Genomic DNA, 17,622 nt, shown 5'->3' with positions numbered 1-17,622 from the left:
GTGACTGTTTTTTTCAATGGTTTTCCAGTTCTTCTCTTCAGATGTTCTGATTTCCTGTTGGGTCCTCCCCTGCTTGATATTAGTCCCCCCTTCCCCGTTCGAAAATATCTGGAAACGCCCTTGCGTTAATATTTACTGTTTGGGCTAAATAACTTTGTCGACACCACCCGTCCGCTTTCAGAACGGGCAGCACCGGTGCTCAAAACACGCAGCTCCAAATACTTCCCCTAGACTCATACTTCCATGGTGACGAATCCAAACCGGAGACCATCGGCGCTCTTTTCAAACCACTTTACCGCGGAAACGTGTCAACTCAGAATTGAAGATTGTCTAACACTACCAGAAAACATATATGATACGTTATAATGTGGCTCGTGCAAGTCATTGGTCAAAGGAAATGGAAACTTACTGTCGGTGATGTAGAATTACGCTGGACGGGCTAACGTTAGCCGCTAGGAAAGCACTTCCAGGGTAAGACAAGCTGTGATCGTTCTGGGATTTAACGCTAGCTCGTTAGTCGTCAAGCTTTGCTAACTAACAGGCTACTGCAGGCGACAAAACGACAACAAAAAGTTACCTCAGTGTTAATAAACGCATAAGGCTAATGTCTCTGATGAGCTAACATGCTTAATGTTAAACTTGCTGCTTAACGTTAGCAAACATTAAAAAGACTTGCTAACTTCTTTTAGCCATTCTATAAACTCAACACAGTCAATTATGAATAATAAACATTTTAGTAAATATCTTATGAATTTGTTTTCTTGGCTGTTCTTGCCACAGGCTAAATGTCAAAGTTGGAGTGGTCTAACTTGATTTGATACTTTATTTGGAGAGGAAACCTGGTTAAATGTGATCAGTGATAAATAAACCTGTCTTAACTCAGATGTGTTACAGCAAAATGTCTGGTCATGTTAAAATCATCTGGCACATTCAAAAAAATGCATTAGGTTAAGTTACTTATTGTTTAACGCAATAATGTTACCTCCAAAGTAGCTGGCAAACTAGAAGACAGTGATTGTATTTTTATGTTTAGCAGAAAAATTCTAAAATATTAACTTATGTATTTTTTTTTCATAGGTAGGTAATGTAAGTTCCATGCAGATCAATTGTGCTTGCATATGTAATCATCCTGAAGGGCCCGTTTTGAAGCACAAAAGTGTCTGGAACTTGAAGTTCCTAAACACATTTTGGGAATAAACATGACCCATTCTATGAGAATGTTTCTTTGATGAGTAACATTAAACCTATTGGAGGGGCAAACGTGTTTTAAATCTTTTGGGGCCTGTGTCCCCTGCGTATCCCCTGAAATTTACATTCATTTTTAGAACAGCAACAAACAGATGTGAGACAATACTGACATCCTTTTAACGTCATCTTATTTGCGATTAGGCTGATAGCAGTCACCAAGGTCAATATCGGCTCCCAACCATGACCAGCAATGCAGAAAGGAAGTTTGTTAATTTGCGAAAACGTCTGGACCAGCTGGGCTACCGGCAACCGCTGGGAATCGAGTCACTGCCACTTGTGGAGAAACTCTTCAGGTGTGAAACCTCTGAACCATGTACCCTCATTCTCTTAATATCACCATGTGGTCCAGTGTAGTTCAGCCATGTCTTTCTTTGTGTTACAGTGACTTGGTCCACACAACTGAAAGCCTGCGCAATGCCAAACTGTCAGCAGGGAAGTCTGACAAAGAAAACCGAAACGTAGACTCTCTTCTGGAGCCATACAGGACAGAGAATGCCCGGTTGGTCAGGGAAAACAATGAGCTACACCTTAAGCTTCTAAAATTGAAGGACGAGAAAGAGCGTGTCATTAGTGGTAATAACTGCGTTATAATAAGCAAGCACTGGCTCTTCAGCACAGTTTGAATCATTTTCCTCATATTCATCACCTGCATACACAACAGACAACATTTTTTTTCCTGTCTGGCTCCAGAGCTCAAAACCAACATCAGAAAACTGGACCATGAGACGACTGATCTGAAGTTTTTAAATAATCAGTATGTGCACAAGGTTCGCTGCCTGGAGAAGGATAGCAAGGCTAAATCTGAACGCATTCAGCAGCTTCAGGAGAAGAACCTGCAAGCTGTTGTTCAGACACCAGGTACTGACAGGGGAGGGGTAAGGCCTAAACTCTTAGATAGTGGACTTAAAATGATATTCCATCTAGGTATATTTAATCTTGACCCCTCTCGTGCTTTTAACAGGTGGAAAAAAACGCAGTATTCCTTTCAGACGGCAGAGAATGCAGATTGACGAGCTAGTACCTCCGTCTTCAACATCAGCTTATCCTGTGCAGCAACCTGATGATCCGTACATAGCTGATCTACTGCAGCTGGCAGATGGAAGGTTTGTTTTCTTTTGTGACTGAAAGTTGTTGTAGTTGCTTAATTAAATTGTTGATTATTAATGTTTGTATCTGCATTTATTCTGTCTGACTCGCTCCAATTTTTGTGTAGAATTCAGGAGTTGCAGGAAGGTGTTGTCAAATTGAAACTAGACCTTGGAAATGCTCAAGAAGTTGCAAAACATTTAAATACTCAGGTACGTTAAGTGGGTGCTTGTTACGTTGTGAATATTTTAAGTTGTCATAGAGGTAATCAGCTCTATTTTTTAAAACGCACTTCTGTTAGGTGGAGGAGAGGGACAAAGAGATTGACCGCCTGAATGGCGCACTTCATGGCGGCCGACCTCATGACATAATTTCTCTTGAGGCTCAGAACATCAGCAACGAAAAACTAATCGCCCATCTTAACCTGCAGGCAAGCTCTACAGTCACAGCATAAAAGTGGAGTAAAGAAATTTGGTTTGAATGGTTGCTGGTAGTTTAGTACAATCTCTTGATATGTTTGTGTGCAGATTGATTACTTACAGGAGACCAACAGGACGCTGGAGCAGAAAATAGACGGACTGCAGCAGAAAAAAAAGGACGCCTCCACCGAAGTAGCCAATCTGTCTTTAAAGAACCTGGAACTGTGTGAAGAGCTGACGCACATCGACGACCTCGCAAAGCGAATGGAGATGGACAAAGAGCGCGTGCTGGAAACTGCTGACATGGAGCTACAAGAAACTAAAGTAAGCAATGTGATGATCCTGGAGTTCTTGGCTTAAAAGCATTCAGTGTAATTCATCCATTAAGAATGGACTTCAAACTGTTTTCTCAACAGAAAGAAATTCAAAGGCAGCAGAAAATGATCGAAGATCTGGAGGCTATTATCACAAAGACAAGAAGGGTAAGTAGTAGTATACACTGTTCTAACTCTAGATTTCCTACTTTACAGTATAATATACCTTTTGCTTAAACTTCTATTACTTATTTACTTCAGGAGCAATCTGAAAGTGACTTTGAAAAAGATCGTCTGAGAGATCAGCTGGTGGAGCTCAAAGAGCAGAATGAGAAGATGGAGGGACTCGTGAATTTCTTGGAGGATGAGAAAAACAGGCTTCAGGACAAAGTAGAGAAAATGATGGCAGCTGGTGAGCAGCAGTGGAAATACCTCAGCAGCTATATATGCATTGCAGTGTTTATATACGCACTTGATGTTATATCCTAGACAAAGAGCTGGTGCTGGAGTTGGAGGCCATGCGTACTAAATATGGCGTTTGTGGAAGGGAACGCTCTCCGTCTCGTCTCGATGCATTTGTCAAGAGTCTAGAGGAGGAGAGGGATTACTATCGCAAAGAATCTGAGCGTTACAAAAGAGCCAGAGGAGCTGGCGGTGTTGACATAAGCCCTAGCCGTAGCCCAAGCAGGGGCAGGAGTCCTGGGTCCAAAGTAGTCAGGGTAAGAGTCAATAAAAAAGAAACTAGCAAATTTCTAATTGAGGTAGTTTCATGTTAAACTGATACTAAAGAACAATGACTTCAAATTTTCAGGGAGGTGCTGCAGAAGCGGAGCTGCTTCGTGTAATTCAGGAAAGAGATGAGCTGAAGGTTGCTCTCTTGGATTTTGAGAAGCACATGGAGGACATTCAAAATAATATAAAGGCCCTGAGCAATGAGAGGGATCATTTCAAAACCCTCTTTAAACAAGTAAGTTTTAGATGCTTTACATTTGCACCAATAACACATTTGAATAAATCTTTTTGTTTTTACATGATATGATTCTGTTTCATTCAGACTCAGGATGAGCTGAAGCTTACCCGCAGAGTAGATACGTCGAGTAATGTTGTGAAACTACAGGAGGAGATCAAACGAGCAGAAGCAAAGCTCGAGCAGATGACGACTGAAAGAGACACACTGATGGAGAGGTTAAAGGTCAGTGCAAGAATACAGCCTTTAAATCTGCACGTGATTCTGATGCGCCGTTACAGCTCTGCAGACACATGCTGTGCACATGTATCTGCAGGTTGCACAGACTTCAGCTCTAACAGACAGACAAGGGGAAGAGAGGAAGATTCTTAACCTGGAGAATGCTGTAAAGAGTGTGAGTTGGGATATTTCATTTAATAGGTTTAGTTATTTGAACCTTCCAGCACTTGAATTCTCACTATACTGTGATATTATGTAATGTTCATGTATATTTTTGGAGTGCAGCTGGAACGGGAGAGACTGGATCTCCAATCACAAGTATCCCTGCTAAAGGAGAGCAAGGAGGCTGCAGAGGAGGAGCTGAAGGTTCAGTCTGCTGCTATGGTCCACAATGGAGAGGAGGTCGCCCAGCAGAGGGTTGAGTCTAATGCTCTGAGGTTTGAATTGCTGGTTATATCAGCGGTGTTCACTTCCACTTGAGGATCTTTATAATGTAACCAACTAATGGTGCCATAGTTCAGTTCTGTAAAATGCTTTATAATATTGTATCACAAATTTATCACATTATATATGTGGTGCAGTGGAACAGTTTCTCGACACTTCACAAAACAAAAAGTTACCCTATTTAAATTTGACCCTGGAGGATACAATTGTGTGTAAATCTGTGTCTAACCCTGTGAATATCTAATGTCTTTAAACAGTATTCTCTTGGTGGCACTCCTGACCACTGGGGTTGGATATTGCTGGGTTTTCTAAAGAAAACTGCTCATTAGTCACTGACTGGATCATAGCCAGATACACAGCTTTCATCATCAGTGATGATTCTTAGCATTAAACTTCTAGTTCAAGTTTATGTTTGCTCTGTGTGCAAGTCTCTGCAGATGGTTTTCTGTGAGTGGTCCGAACAGAACTTCTGGGAGCTGTGTTGGAAGCTGTCCTCGTGCACAAAGATATGACCTTGATTTATGATTTTTATAGGACGGAGTAGCAACGTTTTTGTTTTTTGTTTATTTTTAATCACACCAAATACAAAAAGTACCCAAAATGTACTAAGCTCAAAAATAGAACATATTGGTTTCTTTAGACTTCCTCATCTGAAACGTCATCATTCTTGATGCTGCACTAAGGGATTGTTATACTTGTCACCAGTTGTTGGAGAGCTGATGGGATTTTCCCTGCCTGTCTGTAGGCTGCTACAGGAGCAGATGGAGAAGTCACTGTCTGATACTCAGCACAGGCTATCTGTGAAGATGAATGAGCTGCATGCTTCCCATGTGCAGATAGAAAAACTTGAGGAGAGAATAGGTGAATATGTTGAAACAGTCATTACGCTTTTTTCTTTTTCCGTAAGGCTCTGTTTCCTGTTTGCTGAATTTTAGTTTGCCTTCCAGGGGAGCTGAGTCAGCAGAGTTCCAAGCACAAAGGGGAAGTAGCTGTTCTTCACAAGTCAATCTCTGCCCTGGATAAAGAAAAAGATGCTCTGCAGGATGAGGTGGATCAAAAGACTGAGAAACTGGTTGCTCTTCAAGAGGAACTATCCAACAAGGTAGTATTTTTTATTTTATTTATTTATTTATTTTTTTAAGGTTCAAGATTACAAACTTTTATGAAAGGATCGAATTTCATGTCCATATGTGAAATCTTAAAGGTCAAATCTCACATCTGACCCCTAATGTCCAGTTCATGTGACGGGTGTGATCGCTGGATACTGTGCCAGCTGTCTCTGTGAAAATTGCTGTCAAATAATTAACTCTTTGAGGCATGTAAGACAACCACTTCCATAACCACTTCCAAAAGAAAAATATTTCAAATAAAATCATGAGCCTCTTTGTGCTCTACAAGAGCACTTTTCAAAACCATGTGTGCAATTGAGAGCAACTACGAGAGAGGAGTTGAGATGCTGAGAGAAACACAAGCGTACTTGGACCTGGATGGGGAATTGTGCTTGGACGCTGTGTAAGTCAACTGTGCCTAGTACGCGTACACCAGTTCAGTGTTTTGTGGCCCAGTCTTTTGGGTCAAAAGAAGAGTGGATCTAACTAAATAGCTCTGTCTTCTTTGTCCCTCCGGATAAACTTAATGGATTTATTATGGGAGTAGTGGGTCTGAAGCTGAGACTGAATCCATGATCGAAACATTGAGTGTGTCACACAAGAACCGGTTTATAACTGAAAGCTTTTACATAACTAATGGAGAGATGTGTCCACTCTAGCTATTGTTTGCAAAGAACATATTATATGAACTAATCTGTGGCTCAAGAAACAAACCATGGATTTGTACAAAAAGAAGGCTTTGGATGATGAGTTGTACTCATACACTGGAATCACATGAGGAAGGAATAAATACAGTAACTAAATACACATGGGTTTTCTATTAAAATGCACTTTGCATTTGCATCTAAAACATGTTATTTAAAAAATTAATGAGGTAAACTCTTGATATTTACACAGGAAAAGACCCTTGAAGACGTGAGACTCACAGTCACAAACATGGACAGCTCGTTAGCGTGAGTACTGTGTTCTTGGGGTTCAATGTCGGTTTTATTTAAGTAAATATTAGGATAAAAACCCAACGTAAGAAATAAAGTTTTTATTTTTATGAACCAATATTTTAAATTCTTTCAGTCAGCTTCAAGGAGCGTTAAACAGTCGTGAGAGGGAGTTGAACAGCCTCAGGAGACAGCTGGATGCGTCTCAGGAGGAGCTGGCTGGACTCAGGAGAGAGAAGGAAATTACAGTCCGAGAGAACAGGAGACTGCAAGATGACCTAGCCACAATGACCAGGGAGAACCAAGTAAATAAAAAAAATCACAATTACTGTAATCAATGTTGAGTCTTCTGTGTCATGTACCAAAATAATAGAAGTGACACTAGCTACTTGCATCTTTTTTGTCCAGGCTGTACATGCAGAAATGGAAGAGTCTTTACATGAGAAGGATGAGCTCAAGTTGAGGCTCCATTCTTACATTTCTGAAGTGGCCAGAGTAGAGAAGCTGATTGCCACAAAGGCAAGAACATATCCCTTTGCTCCTGTATTTTATATTTGCGACTTTACACATATTATAATTACCTGGAAGCCCTTGTAGAAGCCTTCTTCTGACAGCTCTGTTGACCCACAGGAACAAGAGAACAGGGATTTGTTGGAGCGGTTCAGGTTGTCCCACATGGAGATGGAGGAGCGGAACCAAAAGTTACAGCAGGCTGAAGGCCTCAGCAACTCCATCCGCCTGGAGCTGCTCTCTTCAGACACAGAACGCAGACACCTCCGAGATGCAGTCGGCCAACAGGAAAAGGAAATCCAACAGGTGAGATGTGGCACTGGAAAAAGATTACAGAGACATTTCTAGCTGCTATTCTAGGTAAACAAGTTAAATGAATGTTAATTTCAGTCTTTAAACAAATGTGTCTGAAATGCACCCTTTTTCACTTTTCTGTTTATCCAAGCACATGCAGGCGATCCAGGCTTACGAGGCGCAAGTTTCCTCGTTGGTTCGTGGGATGTCCCGATTAGAGGAAGAGCTACACAAAGCACAGGAAGAGAAGGCTGCTCTCCTCGCAGATCTGGCTTCAGTTAGGGAGCTATGTGTCAAACTAGACTCGAGCAAGGAGCTCACTGCACGTCAGCTCACCTCCAGGAGCATGGACCTCGAGCGGGTGAGGCTTGCTGTGGTGCCGGCTTATTTATTACAGTGTTTTTTCTGGTCTTGGCAGGAAACTGTTCACATCCTGTTTTCCTTCAAACTTAATTATGATATTTGCTTTTTGTTTTTAGGTTACAGGAGAACTGGAGGATGTCCGGTCAGAGGCGGAGATTCTCAAGAAGCAGTTAGCCAGCGAGCGGCTGACTGTGCGTAACCTCGAGACACTGCTCTCCACAAATCGGCAAAAGGAGTTTCAAACACATCTGACAGCCAGCGAACGAGAGTCAGAGCTGAAAGTGCTACGAGACAGGCTCACCTTGGCTGACAGCAAAACGTAAATAAATCCCGTTCACTCTACTTGTTAAAAGAAATCTCCTTCCTAAAGAAAAAGTTGGTAACTTGTGTGTCTGTGTAAAGTGCAGAGCATGCCAGGGAGGTGTCCCAGCTTCGCGGCAAAGTCTCTCAATTGCAGACAGAGATTGACGTTCTGAAAAGGCAGCTGACCACTGAGCGCTTTGAGCGGTGAGCTACACGACTGTTTGTCTTTACAGTGATGCTTATAACAGCAGTTTCTCTTTGGGGATTAATAAAGTAACCTATCAGTCTATCTGTGGGCGTTATTGATGAATCTGATAGCAATTGTTTCTAGATTAATCAAAAAGAAATCAATATTTTCATTACATGAGACCGAAAATCTCAAAAGTGCCAAAAAAAAGTATTTTTGCAACTCTATCCATCCCATGAAACCACTTACTAATACAGAGCAGGTGATATCAGTGTGTTGCATTGGAAAAATGTCATTATTAATTTTTTGGGTAATCACGTAATGTTAACTCTGAACCAGAAATGTTTGGTTATCAAAATTTCACCCTGAGTGCACCACATCTGTCAGGATTGATGCAATATTCCATCATATCACTCAGCTACTGCAGCTTCATAACACGAGTAAATACAGCTGATGTAACAGCAGTCTTAAATATCATTCCACTAAAAAAAAAAAAAAAAGAGTAATTACATTGGGTTTTTAATTTTAGCTGTAAAAAACTGGCCAAATACATTTGAAGTTGGATGAAACGATTTCTGACATTTAATTCTCCAAAACAACCTCACTCTTCATTTTTACCCCTCAGCCGTAGAAGACTGATGGGGTTTTGTCATCACCCCATCAGGTCAGATCAACTTTGTAGCTACAAGGACGTGACCGCAGATACAAATATTCTGATGCTGTTTTGTTGCCTCCTTTCTCTCTCTCACCTCAGTGAAAGGGCAGTTCAGGAAATGCGCAGACAGGGTCTGTCGTTCTCAACCCTGCAAACCTCATCATCCCTCAGCGTCTCCAGCAGCTCTCACCACATCTCACCAGAACGCTCCATCCTCCGATCTCTTGATCACTCCACTGATAAATCAGCAGACAAGTAAGCCATAAACATAACAGTTTGGGAAATAAGGTGAAAGACATTTAAAACCAATATGATCTTAAGTTGAGGCTGAAAATGTTGAGGCTTGATTTATTGCCATTATTATGACTATTATCATGTGTTTAAAACCTCTCTTCCTCCCTTCTGTTTTTAGGAGTGTGAGCTTCAAGGATTGATTGGAACAAAGATTAAATGAAGGCACTGACAAGTGAGTCAGAACCCACTAGAAGCTTGTGAGTGATGTCTTGACTTTGGACATAAAAAATGAAGGCCTCTGTAAACCACAGTTTAACCTGTGGAGTACCTCATAGAAACTTTATTGTTCCGTTCAACAAAAGGGCAACCAGGGCTGTTTAAATAACGTTTGTACTAAAGGTGAAGATTTTTCTAACATTTCTAACAATGTTTTTTGAATGTGTTACTTGCACTGTAGATTAAGTATTTTCTATTGATTTAAAAACAAAAGCTTCATAAAGAAGTCCCAAAAAAATGAATGTGATTCCCACCATCTTTAACCACATGTAGCAAGTGTTCATTTTGTGTGAGGTTTTTTTTGTATTATGTATATTATGCTTAAATTATTCATAAATAAAGTAATTAAAAACTGCAAACGAACATCAGAAAAGGTAAACTTCAGTTTTATTACATGGTAAATAATCTCAGTTACATCAAAGAGGGAGAGGAGCTGGCAACGAGAGGCTGCGATTGAGCATTAAATAAGCTTGATATGAAACCCTTGACCATCCCAGCACATGGTGCGTGTTTTAGCCTGCTAAACCACTGAATGCCCACTAAAACCACTGAACAATTTTTTTCTAAGGTCTACAGTGTATAAAGCAACAAATAACAACAGAGTTTGGTCTTGCAACCATATTAATATTTCCATTGTTGTATACTGAGCAGATATAATTACTGTAACAGCTGACATAACGTATGGTTTGGTTGACCTTTTCTTTTGAATTTGATTTCAAGCTTTAGTGGTTCTGAAGTCAGGTCTTTCTCGTCCAATAATCAGCACTTTTAAAAGGCACGCGGACATCAAGTAAACCTGTGTAACAGCTCTGAAAATACAATTTGTTCCTTAAAAATAGTACAAACGGTTTTCTATAAAAAAAAAAAATACAACTTTAAAGCATTGCTCATTTAATGCCGACAGTGTGCAGCGGTTGTGTTGGGGAGAGGGTATGTGAATAGAGAAAAGTCTAAAATGTACTTGGGCAGGAGTTCTCTCAGTAGCTTCTGTGGTAAGCTGCATAAATAATAGTGTATTGTTTCCGTGGTGACCGGCTTGTACCACGTTTGCCTTTCTGGAAAGTGAACATGAGGAGGCGCTCCAACATGCTGGAGCACAAACTCCGCGTCGCTTTCCAGGTGCTCGTAGGACCCGATGAAATCATAAGAAACAGCACAAGGTTGGCATAAGTTATATATGGGCATCCAGTGCTCATTCATGCGCTCCACGTCCTCGTCTAACAAGTAACGAACAAACTCTGCAAAAGTCACGTCGTCTCCTGTTATAGCTGCATCCTTAGTGCGGCCTTTTCTGTAACGCTTTATGATCTCCACGCCGTACTTTTTCTGGTAGGACTCTATCTCGCCAAACTTGTTCCTGTATGCGGAAAGCAGGCGCTCCATGGGCTCTCGCACAAACATGAACTTGAAGTAATGCTTGAGGCGGTAGCGGATCTCTTCGGGCTTCAGAGAGGACAAGAAGACCAGGTCGCTGCGGTGGTCCATCTTGATGTTGACGTCCACGTTTTCCAGGGCTCCGCTCAGGACCTTCAGAACCCTCTTCCAGTTGGAGCAGGCCACTTTGGGGACGTAGCAGTAGAGGAAGCGGTGCTCGTCGTTCACGAGGACATGCTGCAGCAACGTCTTCCTCTGTAGGAGGCTCAGTGACCACACACTGTGGGGCATGTTCTTGTGACTGCACATGGTTTTGATGGTCCGGTTACGGATCTCCTGGAGGATCTAAAAGTGAACAGAAATCAGTGACTTCAAGCTGTGTTCCATTAATTTTACACAGTAAGAACACTCCCTGTGTTCATATACCACTTTGCATTTAATCATTACTTATTATTTGTCTCTGGCTCTCTTCCACTGTGAGTCTTTAGTCCTATCTCCCTTCCCTCACATCTGCCATGGCCACAGCCGGTCTTGGCAAGCTTCCTCCTGTTAAAAGGCAGTTTCCTTCCCACTGTTGCCAAGCGCTTGCTCATAGAGTATCATCTGATCTCGTTTTCTCTGTATTATTGTCTGGTCTTTGCCTAACATTACAAAGAGCCTTGAGGCAATTGTTGTGATTTGGCTCTCTATAAATAAAACTGAATTTAATTGAACAAGCATCAAATAAAAAAAAAATACTGAAACATTTGTCACTGAGGTTCAGGATATCTCAGTCCTTCTGTTTTCCTCGTATTGTGTTCGCAATAAACCTGAAGTTGGGTATGGCAAATACATGTTTGCACAAGTAGAAAATACTTTGCCGAGCCAGCCTGAAGAAATTTTGACCGTGTCTATTAGCTGATAGACTGGATTTCACTTGTGATTCTACCAATCAATATAAACAGGGAAACCTTAATGGTGCTGTTTGAGGACAGCTGGACCATTTAAATCTTTTTATATAGATATTTGACTCTGGCTGTTTCTTGTATGTCTCCTCCTCCCATTTGTGGTTACATGTCAGTATTTGTGGGTTTCCAAAGCATTTCAGCAACTGTATAATTGCAAATAAAGCCTCGTATATGGTGTGAATCCCCTTTAAGAGGCCTCCAGTGGTGTGAAAGTGCAACACTTTTTACTGGGTAGATGTTTTGCAGAAAAATGTCACGATTTAATCTTTCGTTACAGACTCTGGCCACTTTAAACTTTTTATAGGTGGATGTGACTGGTGAATTTACTAAGTTGTTATTATAGTTGATTTTTACTTTATTTAATTACAATTTTTAATTTGAAGTCCCATTAGTTTCCAGTTTTAGTTTCTTTAAAATAATATGGACATTGAATTTAAGAATATAAACAGTGCTTTTTCAAGGCATTTGACTCAGTTGTGTGGACTTCCTGAGTGTCAGTAAATATCTGCACCAAAATCTCATGAGGCAGATAATGACATGGTCGTTTCCTGTGTATTTTTCCATTTCAGTTCACTTTTGAGTGCTTAAAATGATTTCTGGTTTGAGTTAAATTATTTATCCCAAAAGTTGGAAATGTGTTAAAGCAGATAAAGTATGGAAAAACATCTCAGAAGGAAATGTCTCAGAAATGTAGAATATTACACTTAACGGGAAAATCTCAGTAATTCACAATGTAATATGACAGTAAGGAGCTTTAAAGTTAACGTGAATGCTGGTATTAAGGTGGTAAACACTTTGTGCATCTGTCCCTGTTAGAGGGGAGCTGAAACGTGTTCAGAGCATGTCCAGTAAGTGTTACCGAGGGGTGGTCGTGTATTATTCACAGCCACTCACCAACTCCTTTTATTTCTAATTTTAGTTTAGTTTTAGTTCACTAAAGATCTTTAAATATTATTTACTGCAGTAATGTGGACAGGGGCATAAGTTCCAGGAGGGTTATGATTCCCCCCCCCCCCCCCCCCAATACAGTTATTAATAAATAGGCTGTTGATTTTGTTTACTCATTTCAGTTATTACCAGCAAAATAGTTGCATGTTTAATCATTTGGGAATTTACCCAGATGATTACACCCCCCACCACCAATGTTCAGCACAAAGTTACGCCCATGAATGTGGAGTGAAACTACATTTGATCAGGGGTACCATGATGTCAAAGTTGGCTGCAGGGATTCAAAGATGGTGTTTAAATCGAGCGTTCACGGAAACCAACCAAAAATCTACCTTTCAACCATTTCACTGAGGAAACTGCTCTAAGGCTCTTAAGCCTCCGGCTTATCACCGATCAGCAACTATTACGAAATGCTGAAATATTCAGACTAAATCTAAGCTAAATCTTCATGTGGGGTTACATTCCTCTACCTGGGACTCCAGGTCCGCCGCGTCTGGGCTGCGTCCCCCCGCCTGCCCCCGGTGGAAGTCTAGTCGCCTGCCGTTACTGCGGGGTGAAGGCGTCTCCATGCCGTTTAGCATTCCCTTCTCTATCATGAGCAGCAGGCCTCCGGATGCTACGATGACCAAGAAGGTTAACAGCGACGGCAGCACGGCGGAGCTGCGGCGGCCAGAGCTCAACTTCATCGCTGACCTGAAGTTTATAACTGAACCGCTCCGCGCTCCTCCGCTCCTCTTCATGCCGTACTCCTGCCTCCGAGGGAGCATAGTTTGTGTCCGGCTTGTCTGTTTGATGTCTACCAGGTTTTCTAAGTTGCTCTCTAACTACAGTAATACCTACCACGTACCCATACTTAAGTTCAAAAGTGCACGAAAAGTGTTTTTGTGTTTTAATATAAGCACTTCCTGTTTTGACTGTCAAAATAAAAACCCCTTAATCAGGGGTAAATCGGAGTCTCAGTTTTTGCTAAGAAAAAAAAAACACTCAAAATTGCCTAACAAACCACAGAAGGTTTCATTTCTAATTTATTGAGAATACACTTACAACATAGACGGTAAACTACTTGAGATTTCATAAGAGAAATAAGTGCAATTTTTAGTGTGATGATTTAAGTTTTCCAGTCTTCGTCTGCATCATCTCTGAATACATGTGCATTAAGTTACAGATCATAGGAGAAAGGCACAAAACTTTGTGTAGTTTTTTTTCCCCATGTAGAATTTTTGTAGTAAAACAAAAAATGTATATTTTTTAAATTTATGATGCAAACTAGATTGTTTGACGTTGAAAAATAAATGTAATAATTTCTGTAAAGTGCTTTTGCTCGCTGTTTTTCAACTGCGCAAACTGATCAAGCTAACTAGAATATACAGTTTCAAAATAAAATCCTTACTGCTTTGTTTTAGAGAGGGGGGGGGGGACCAAAGTATCCCTATGCATGCTGGTGTATGTAGTCCAGTTAGCATTTTCTGATTTTTATCTCCGCATTCAAACATAGCTTGGTAGATCCTCAACTAATCTATGGTCCTTAGACTGAAAACATTTATATAGTATGAATCAGCTGTGAACACAAACTGTTTATATTTCAAAACTATACATCCTGCTAGGCACTCAATACAAAGCCTAAAATGTACAGCATTCCTTGTTTTTATCCACCTTTTCAATCCAGCTGCACCTTACTGCTCCACAAAACTGTCTGGCCCAAAGCTGGAATCATTGATACCACTGTATATAAGAGAGACTACAGCTAGAAATTCACCAGTGACTGGCAGGAGATGCAGCCAAAAGTTAAAAGAACAGCTGAGCACCTCGGAAAGAGTTCAACACACCGGCTGGTAAAACACTGCCCCCTGGTGGTGAATTTCTTAGTTAAAATTTGCCAAAGTAGTTTATTTTTGTGATCTTTGTGTATTTCCCTTTTCTATGGCAGTAACTTTCAAACTACTGACACCTTTGCTGCTTTGCTGATTACAGATGTCTTTTCAAATCTTTTTTACTTAATTAGTTTTTGAGAGACTCGCATGCCTTCTTGCCTTTTGAAGATTGGAGACAAAACATGAGTCTTTCTCTTAATATGCTGGATGGGTGAACGGGGGGTGAATATATGTGCCCTTCTCCGGTTATCCTACACGCAGCCCACAGTACGGTGTAAGCGGTCTGCTGTGTAACTGTGATGCTTCAGGGTTGTATTATCACTGGGCATCATACAAGAAAACCACAGACTCAAGACACCCTTGCAGGATTTACACCTGCAGGAAGACCACCCTGCCCTCCCTTCCCTCCTCGGTGCTTTCACTTCCATTCAGTTCGTCATTCCTTTCATTACCACCCACAGGCACGAGCTTACGTTACAGTAACGTGCTCGCATCGTGACCGGAGCTCATATATGCGCTGTTACTTCGCCGACACTCGCCTTTCTCTGGCAGCCACACCCTCCCATCTTCATCTCCATCTCTCACGCGTGCAGCTGTGACCGTCGGGCGGTGCGTGCGTCTCCGTGTCGGGCACCCGCAGCATCAGCAACACAAAAGGGTCGGAGCTGGAGCTGGGTTTACCTCAGCGCGGATCGGAAGGAGGGGATCGCGTTTCCGAGCAAAGGTGGTGGGATTTTTTATCTTCTTCTCTTCCATGTCGGTTTGTGTTTATGGTTACTGACTTCCATTTTCACGACGCTATTGACCTTGTCATTGTAGACCACCCCTCATTTTACCCATTGACCTGCTCAGATCTTCTACTCCATCCATCGCAGATCCGTGTGTGTTCGTCTGTGTATGTGTGTGTGTTTGCTGTAAATGGGCTGGTACTTGCAATTTGATCCGGTTTGAAATGCGCAAACGCCGATGTCAACAGGCCAGGTTGTGCTCAATCGTTACTTTTTAAACCCCAAAACAATCCTCATCAATTAAACGCCGTTTGGATGCTATCAGTGAAAAATGTGAGAAAAGCAGAGGCCACATTCTTTGTTCTCCACGCGCTTTTTAGTCTGCAATTAATAGACTGTAGTCCCCGTGCGGCGGCATCCGCTAATCTGCAATCAGCGGTTAGGTATCGATCGGTGCCTTTAGGGTGTATGTTGATGTTCTCCTTTACTTTGTCTTCCCCTAAACGATGGGCAGTCGGTATGAATTATAAGGATGTTTATGCCAGCTTGAAAACCATGCGCAGGCCATATGGTGCGGGCCTACATGTGCGGGGGGGAAATGAAGGAAATTATGGATTTATTTTCCCACGCGTCATTTAAAGCCTTTAAATCAATGCTGCAACACTGTCGTACCAATGGACTTTGAGGCTGAGACACACAGGCAGCGAATATTAATGTCAGCTTGCCAGATATTAATTCACAGGTTACTGGTGCTGGGTTTATGGTGCTGGTGTGGAGTAAACTGGTCTGTTTTCTGGTTGGCTGATTCAGTGCTTGACTGACATGAAGATGTAGACTGCTGTAGTATTTATGTTTTAGGTCATCAATAGAAAGACTGAAGCACGTGCTTTGCAGGAGAAAGATATGATAGTAAAGACGATGATAGCAGACAAGTGGAGTTACTTAGCAGCTATAACAACAAGCCGCTTCATATCCAGCCTTTAGAGTATCAGATCCACTGATGCACAGTAAACAACAAACCGTTATCGTATCATCACCACCCAATGGTGACTAACTGGCTTTTTTTTCTTTGCAGAGACATCTGCTGAGTGTCTTTGTAGTGCCAGACATGAATTTATTTTATTTGAGTCATGTATGGCCCTGGGACCTCAAAATAAAATGATTTAATTTGAAATTCTGTAAGATGTAAAAATGTCTGTCTGATACTCTGGTCTCTGTGTGTTTTAAATATCAGGAAAAACAGAGCTGAAAAACCCCATGATAACCTAGAAAGGTTGGTTGTTCATTAAACGAGTGACTGTCCAAGAGTATGTGCACAGCGTGTGATGCACTGACCGGATCCAGCATTTGATTGTAGTTTGCATCTTACTGCATGACCCACCTGACTCTGTATACTGAAATGAAACAAGTACTACGATTTGTCCTCCTTTAGTTCAAAATAGTAGCAGAATAACTCACAGTATGTTATTAACACAAAACTCAATTGTATTCCATTTTAATTTATTTATATGGCACTATACAGACCCTACTGCTTCTAGTGAGTCAAAATGCCCCAGGGTCCTTTTAGACTGCCTAAATGATTTGATAAAAGTACTGGATTCTGACACCAGCCCGTACCACCAGGCTAACCAATACACCAGCCCCTGTAAAAAATGTAAAAATGATAAAGAATTTGCTAGATACCTAACCTGATTAAATAATCACAGTTTTAATCATGTTGTGCAAAGCTCCGCACTGCCCATCTAAAGCATAAGTTCTCTTATTCTATACAGAGGTTTGCATTACGATTATTGCTGTTCTTCTCCAAAGCTAAAAAAAAAATGTAATTACAGTCTGGCAGTCAGTTCCTTAGGAGGCCTGTCCTAATTATTCAGTCCTCTGTGATGCAAGTTAATATCAACTCTTTAGAAATTTCCTTCCTGGATGATCTTAGAAATGTTTATGTAACACATCTCTGACCTAAATAATATGACCGCACAGTGTTTATTGTGTTTATGTTGTTATTCTTATTTTCCTGACATGCGTCATATATTTAGGTCACCACAGAAATGTTAGCATATATCAAAATGACAAGGGATTGCAGCAGGCTGTAGATCACATATCTGTGTAGGTTTGTATATTTAATGAGATCCATTCAAAATGTTCTTATTTGTGGACATTTCCCCCTCTGTGTATTTCTTATAAATCACAA

General features: G+C 41.1%; 3 protein-coding genes across 3 annotated transcripts in view; 2 read left to right on the top strand and 1 right to left on the bottom strand.

Moving 5' to 3' along the window:
- Nucleotides 1–169: 169 nt before the first annotated feature.
- cep135 (centrosomal protein 135) lies at nucleotides 170–9,936 on the top strand. Its single transcript, XM_085398199.1, has 26 exons — nucleotides 170–471; nucleotides 1,390–1,541; nucleotides 1,631–1,821; nucleotides 1,939–2,106; nucleotides 2,210–2,351; nucleotides 2,462–2,546; nucleotides 2,636–2,764; nucleotides 2,862–3,077; nucleotides 3,170–3,235; nucleotides 3,329–3,479; nucleotides 3,557–3,786; nucleotides 3,879–4,034; nucleotides 4,122–4,259; nucleotides 4,351–4,428; nucleotides 4,539–4,690; nucleotides 5,443–5,558; nucleotides 5,645–5,799; nucleotides 6,704–6,759; nucleotides 6,878–7,046; nucleotides 7,150–7,260; nucleotides 7,372–7,557; nucleotides 7,697–7,906; nucleotides 8,025–8,227; nucleotides 8,311–8,415; nucleotides 9,153–9,308; nucleotides 9,466–9,936. The coding sequence occupies exons 2-26, from the start codon at nucleotides 1,429–1,431 to the stop codon at nucleotides 9,485–9,487; spliced, it is 3,504 nt and encodes a 1,167-aa protein (XP_085254325.1). The 5' UTR covers nucleotides 170–471; nucleotides 1,390–1,428; the 3' UTR covers nucleotides 9,488–9,936.
- Nucleotides 9,934–13,734, bottom strand: chst14 (carbohydrate (N-acetylgalactosamine 4-0) sulfotransferase 14). Its single transcript, XM_085398200.1, has 2 exons — nucleotides 13,303–13,734; nucleotides 9,934–11,282 (listed from the first exon to the last, which is right to left on the bottom strand). The coding sequence occupies exons 1-2, from the start codon at nucleotides 13,597–13,599 to the stop codon at nucleotides 10,455–10,457; spliced, it is 1,125 nt and encodes a 374-aa protein (XP_085254326.1). The 5' UTR covers nucleotides 13,600–13,734; the 3' UTR covers nucleotides 9,934–10,454.
- Nucleotides 13,735–15,298: 1,564 nt separating this feature from the next.
- The window catches only part of cracd (capping protein inhibiting regulator of actin dynamics), a 28,474-nt gene continuing 26,150 nt past the window's right edge, over nucleotides 15,299–17,622 (top strand). Inside the window, exon 1 of the mRNA XM_085398999.1 lies at nucleotides 15,299–15,427. The gene's annotated coding sequence lies outside the window, so the exon portion shown is untranslated. The remainder of the gene's footprint in view (nucleotides 15,428–17,622) is intronic.

The sequence above is a fragment of the Rhamphochromis longiceps genome, linkage group LG23 (genome assembly GCF_057381845.1).
Source record: "Rhamphochromis longiceps isolate RC_006_pf linkage group LG23, R_longiceps_female_GT1.1, whole genome shotgun sequence".
NCBI classification, from domain to species: domain Eukaryota; kingdom Metazoa; phylum Chordata; class Actinopteri; order Cichliformes; family Cichlidae; genus Rhamphochromis; species Rhamphochromis longiceps.
The sequence above is the reverse complement of the archived record's forward strand: the minus strand, read 5'-3'. Positions and strand labels throughout refer to the sequence as shown.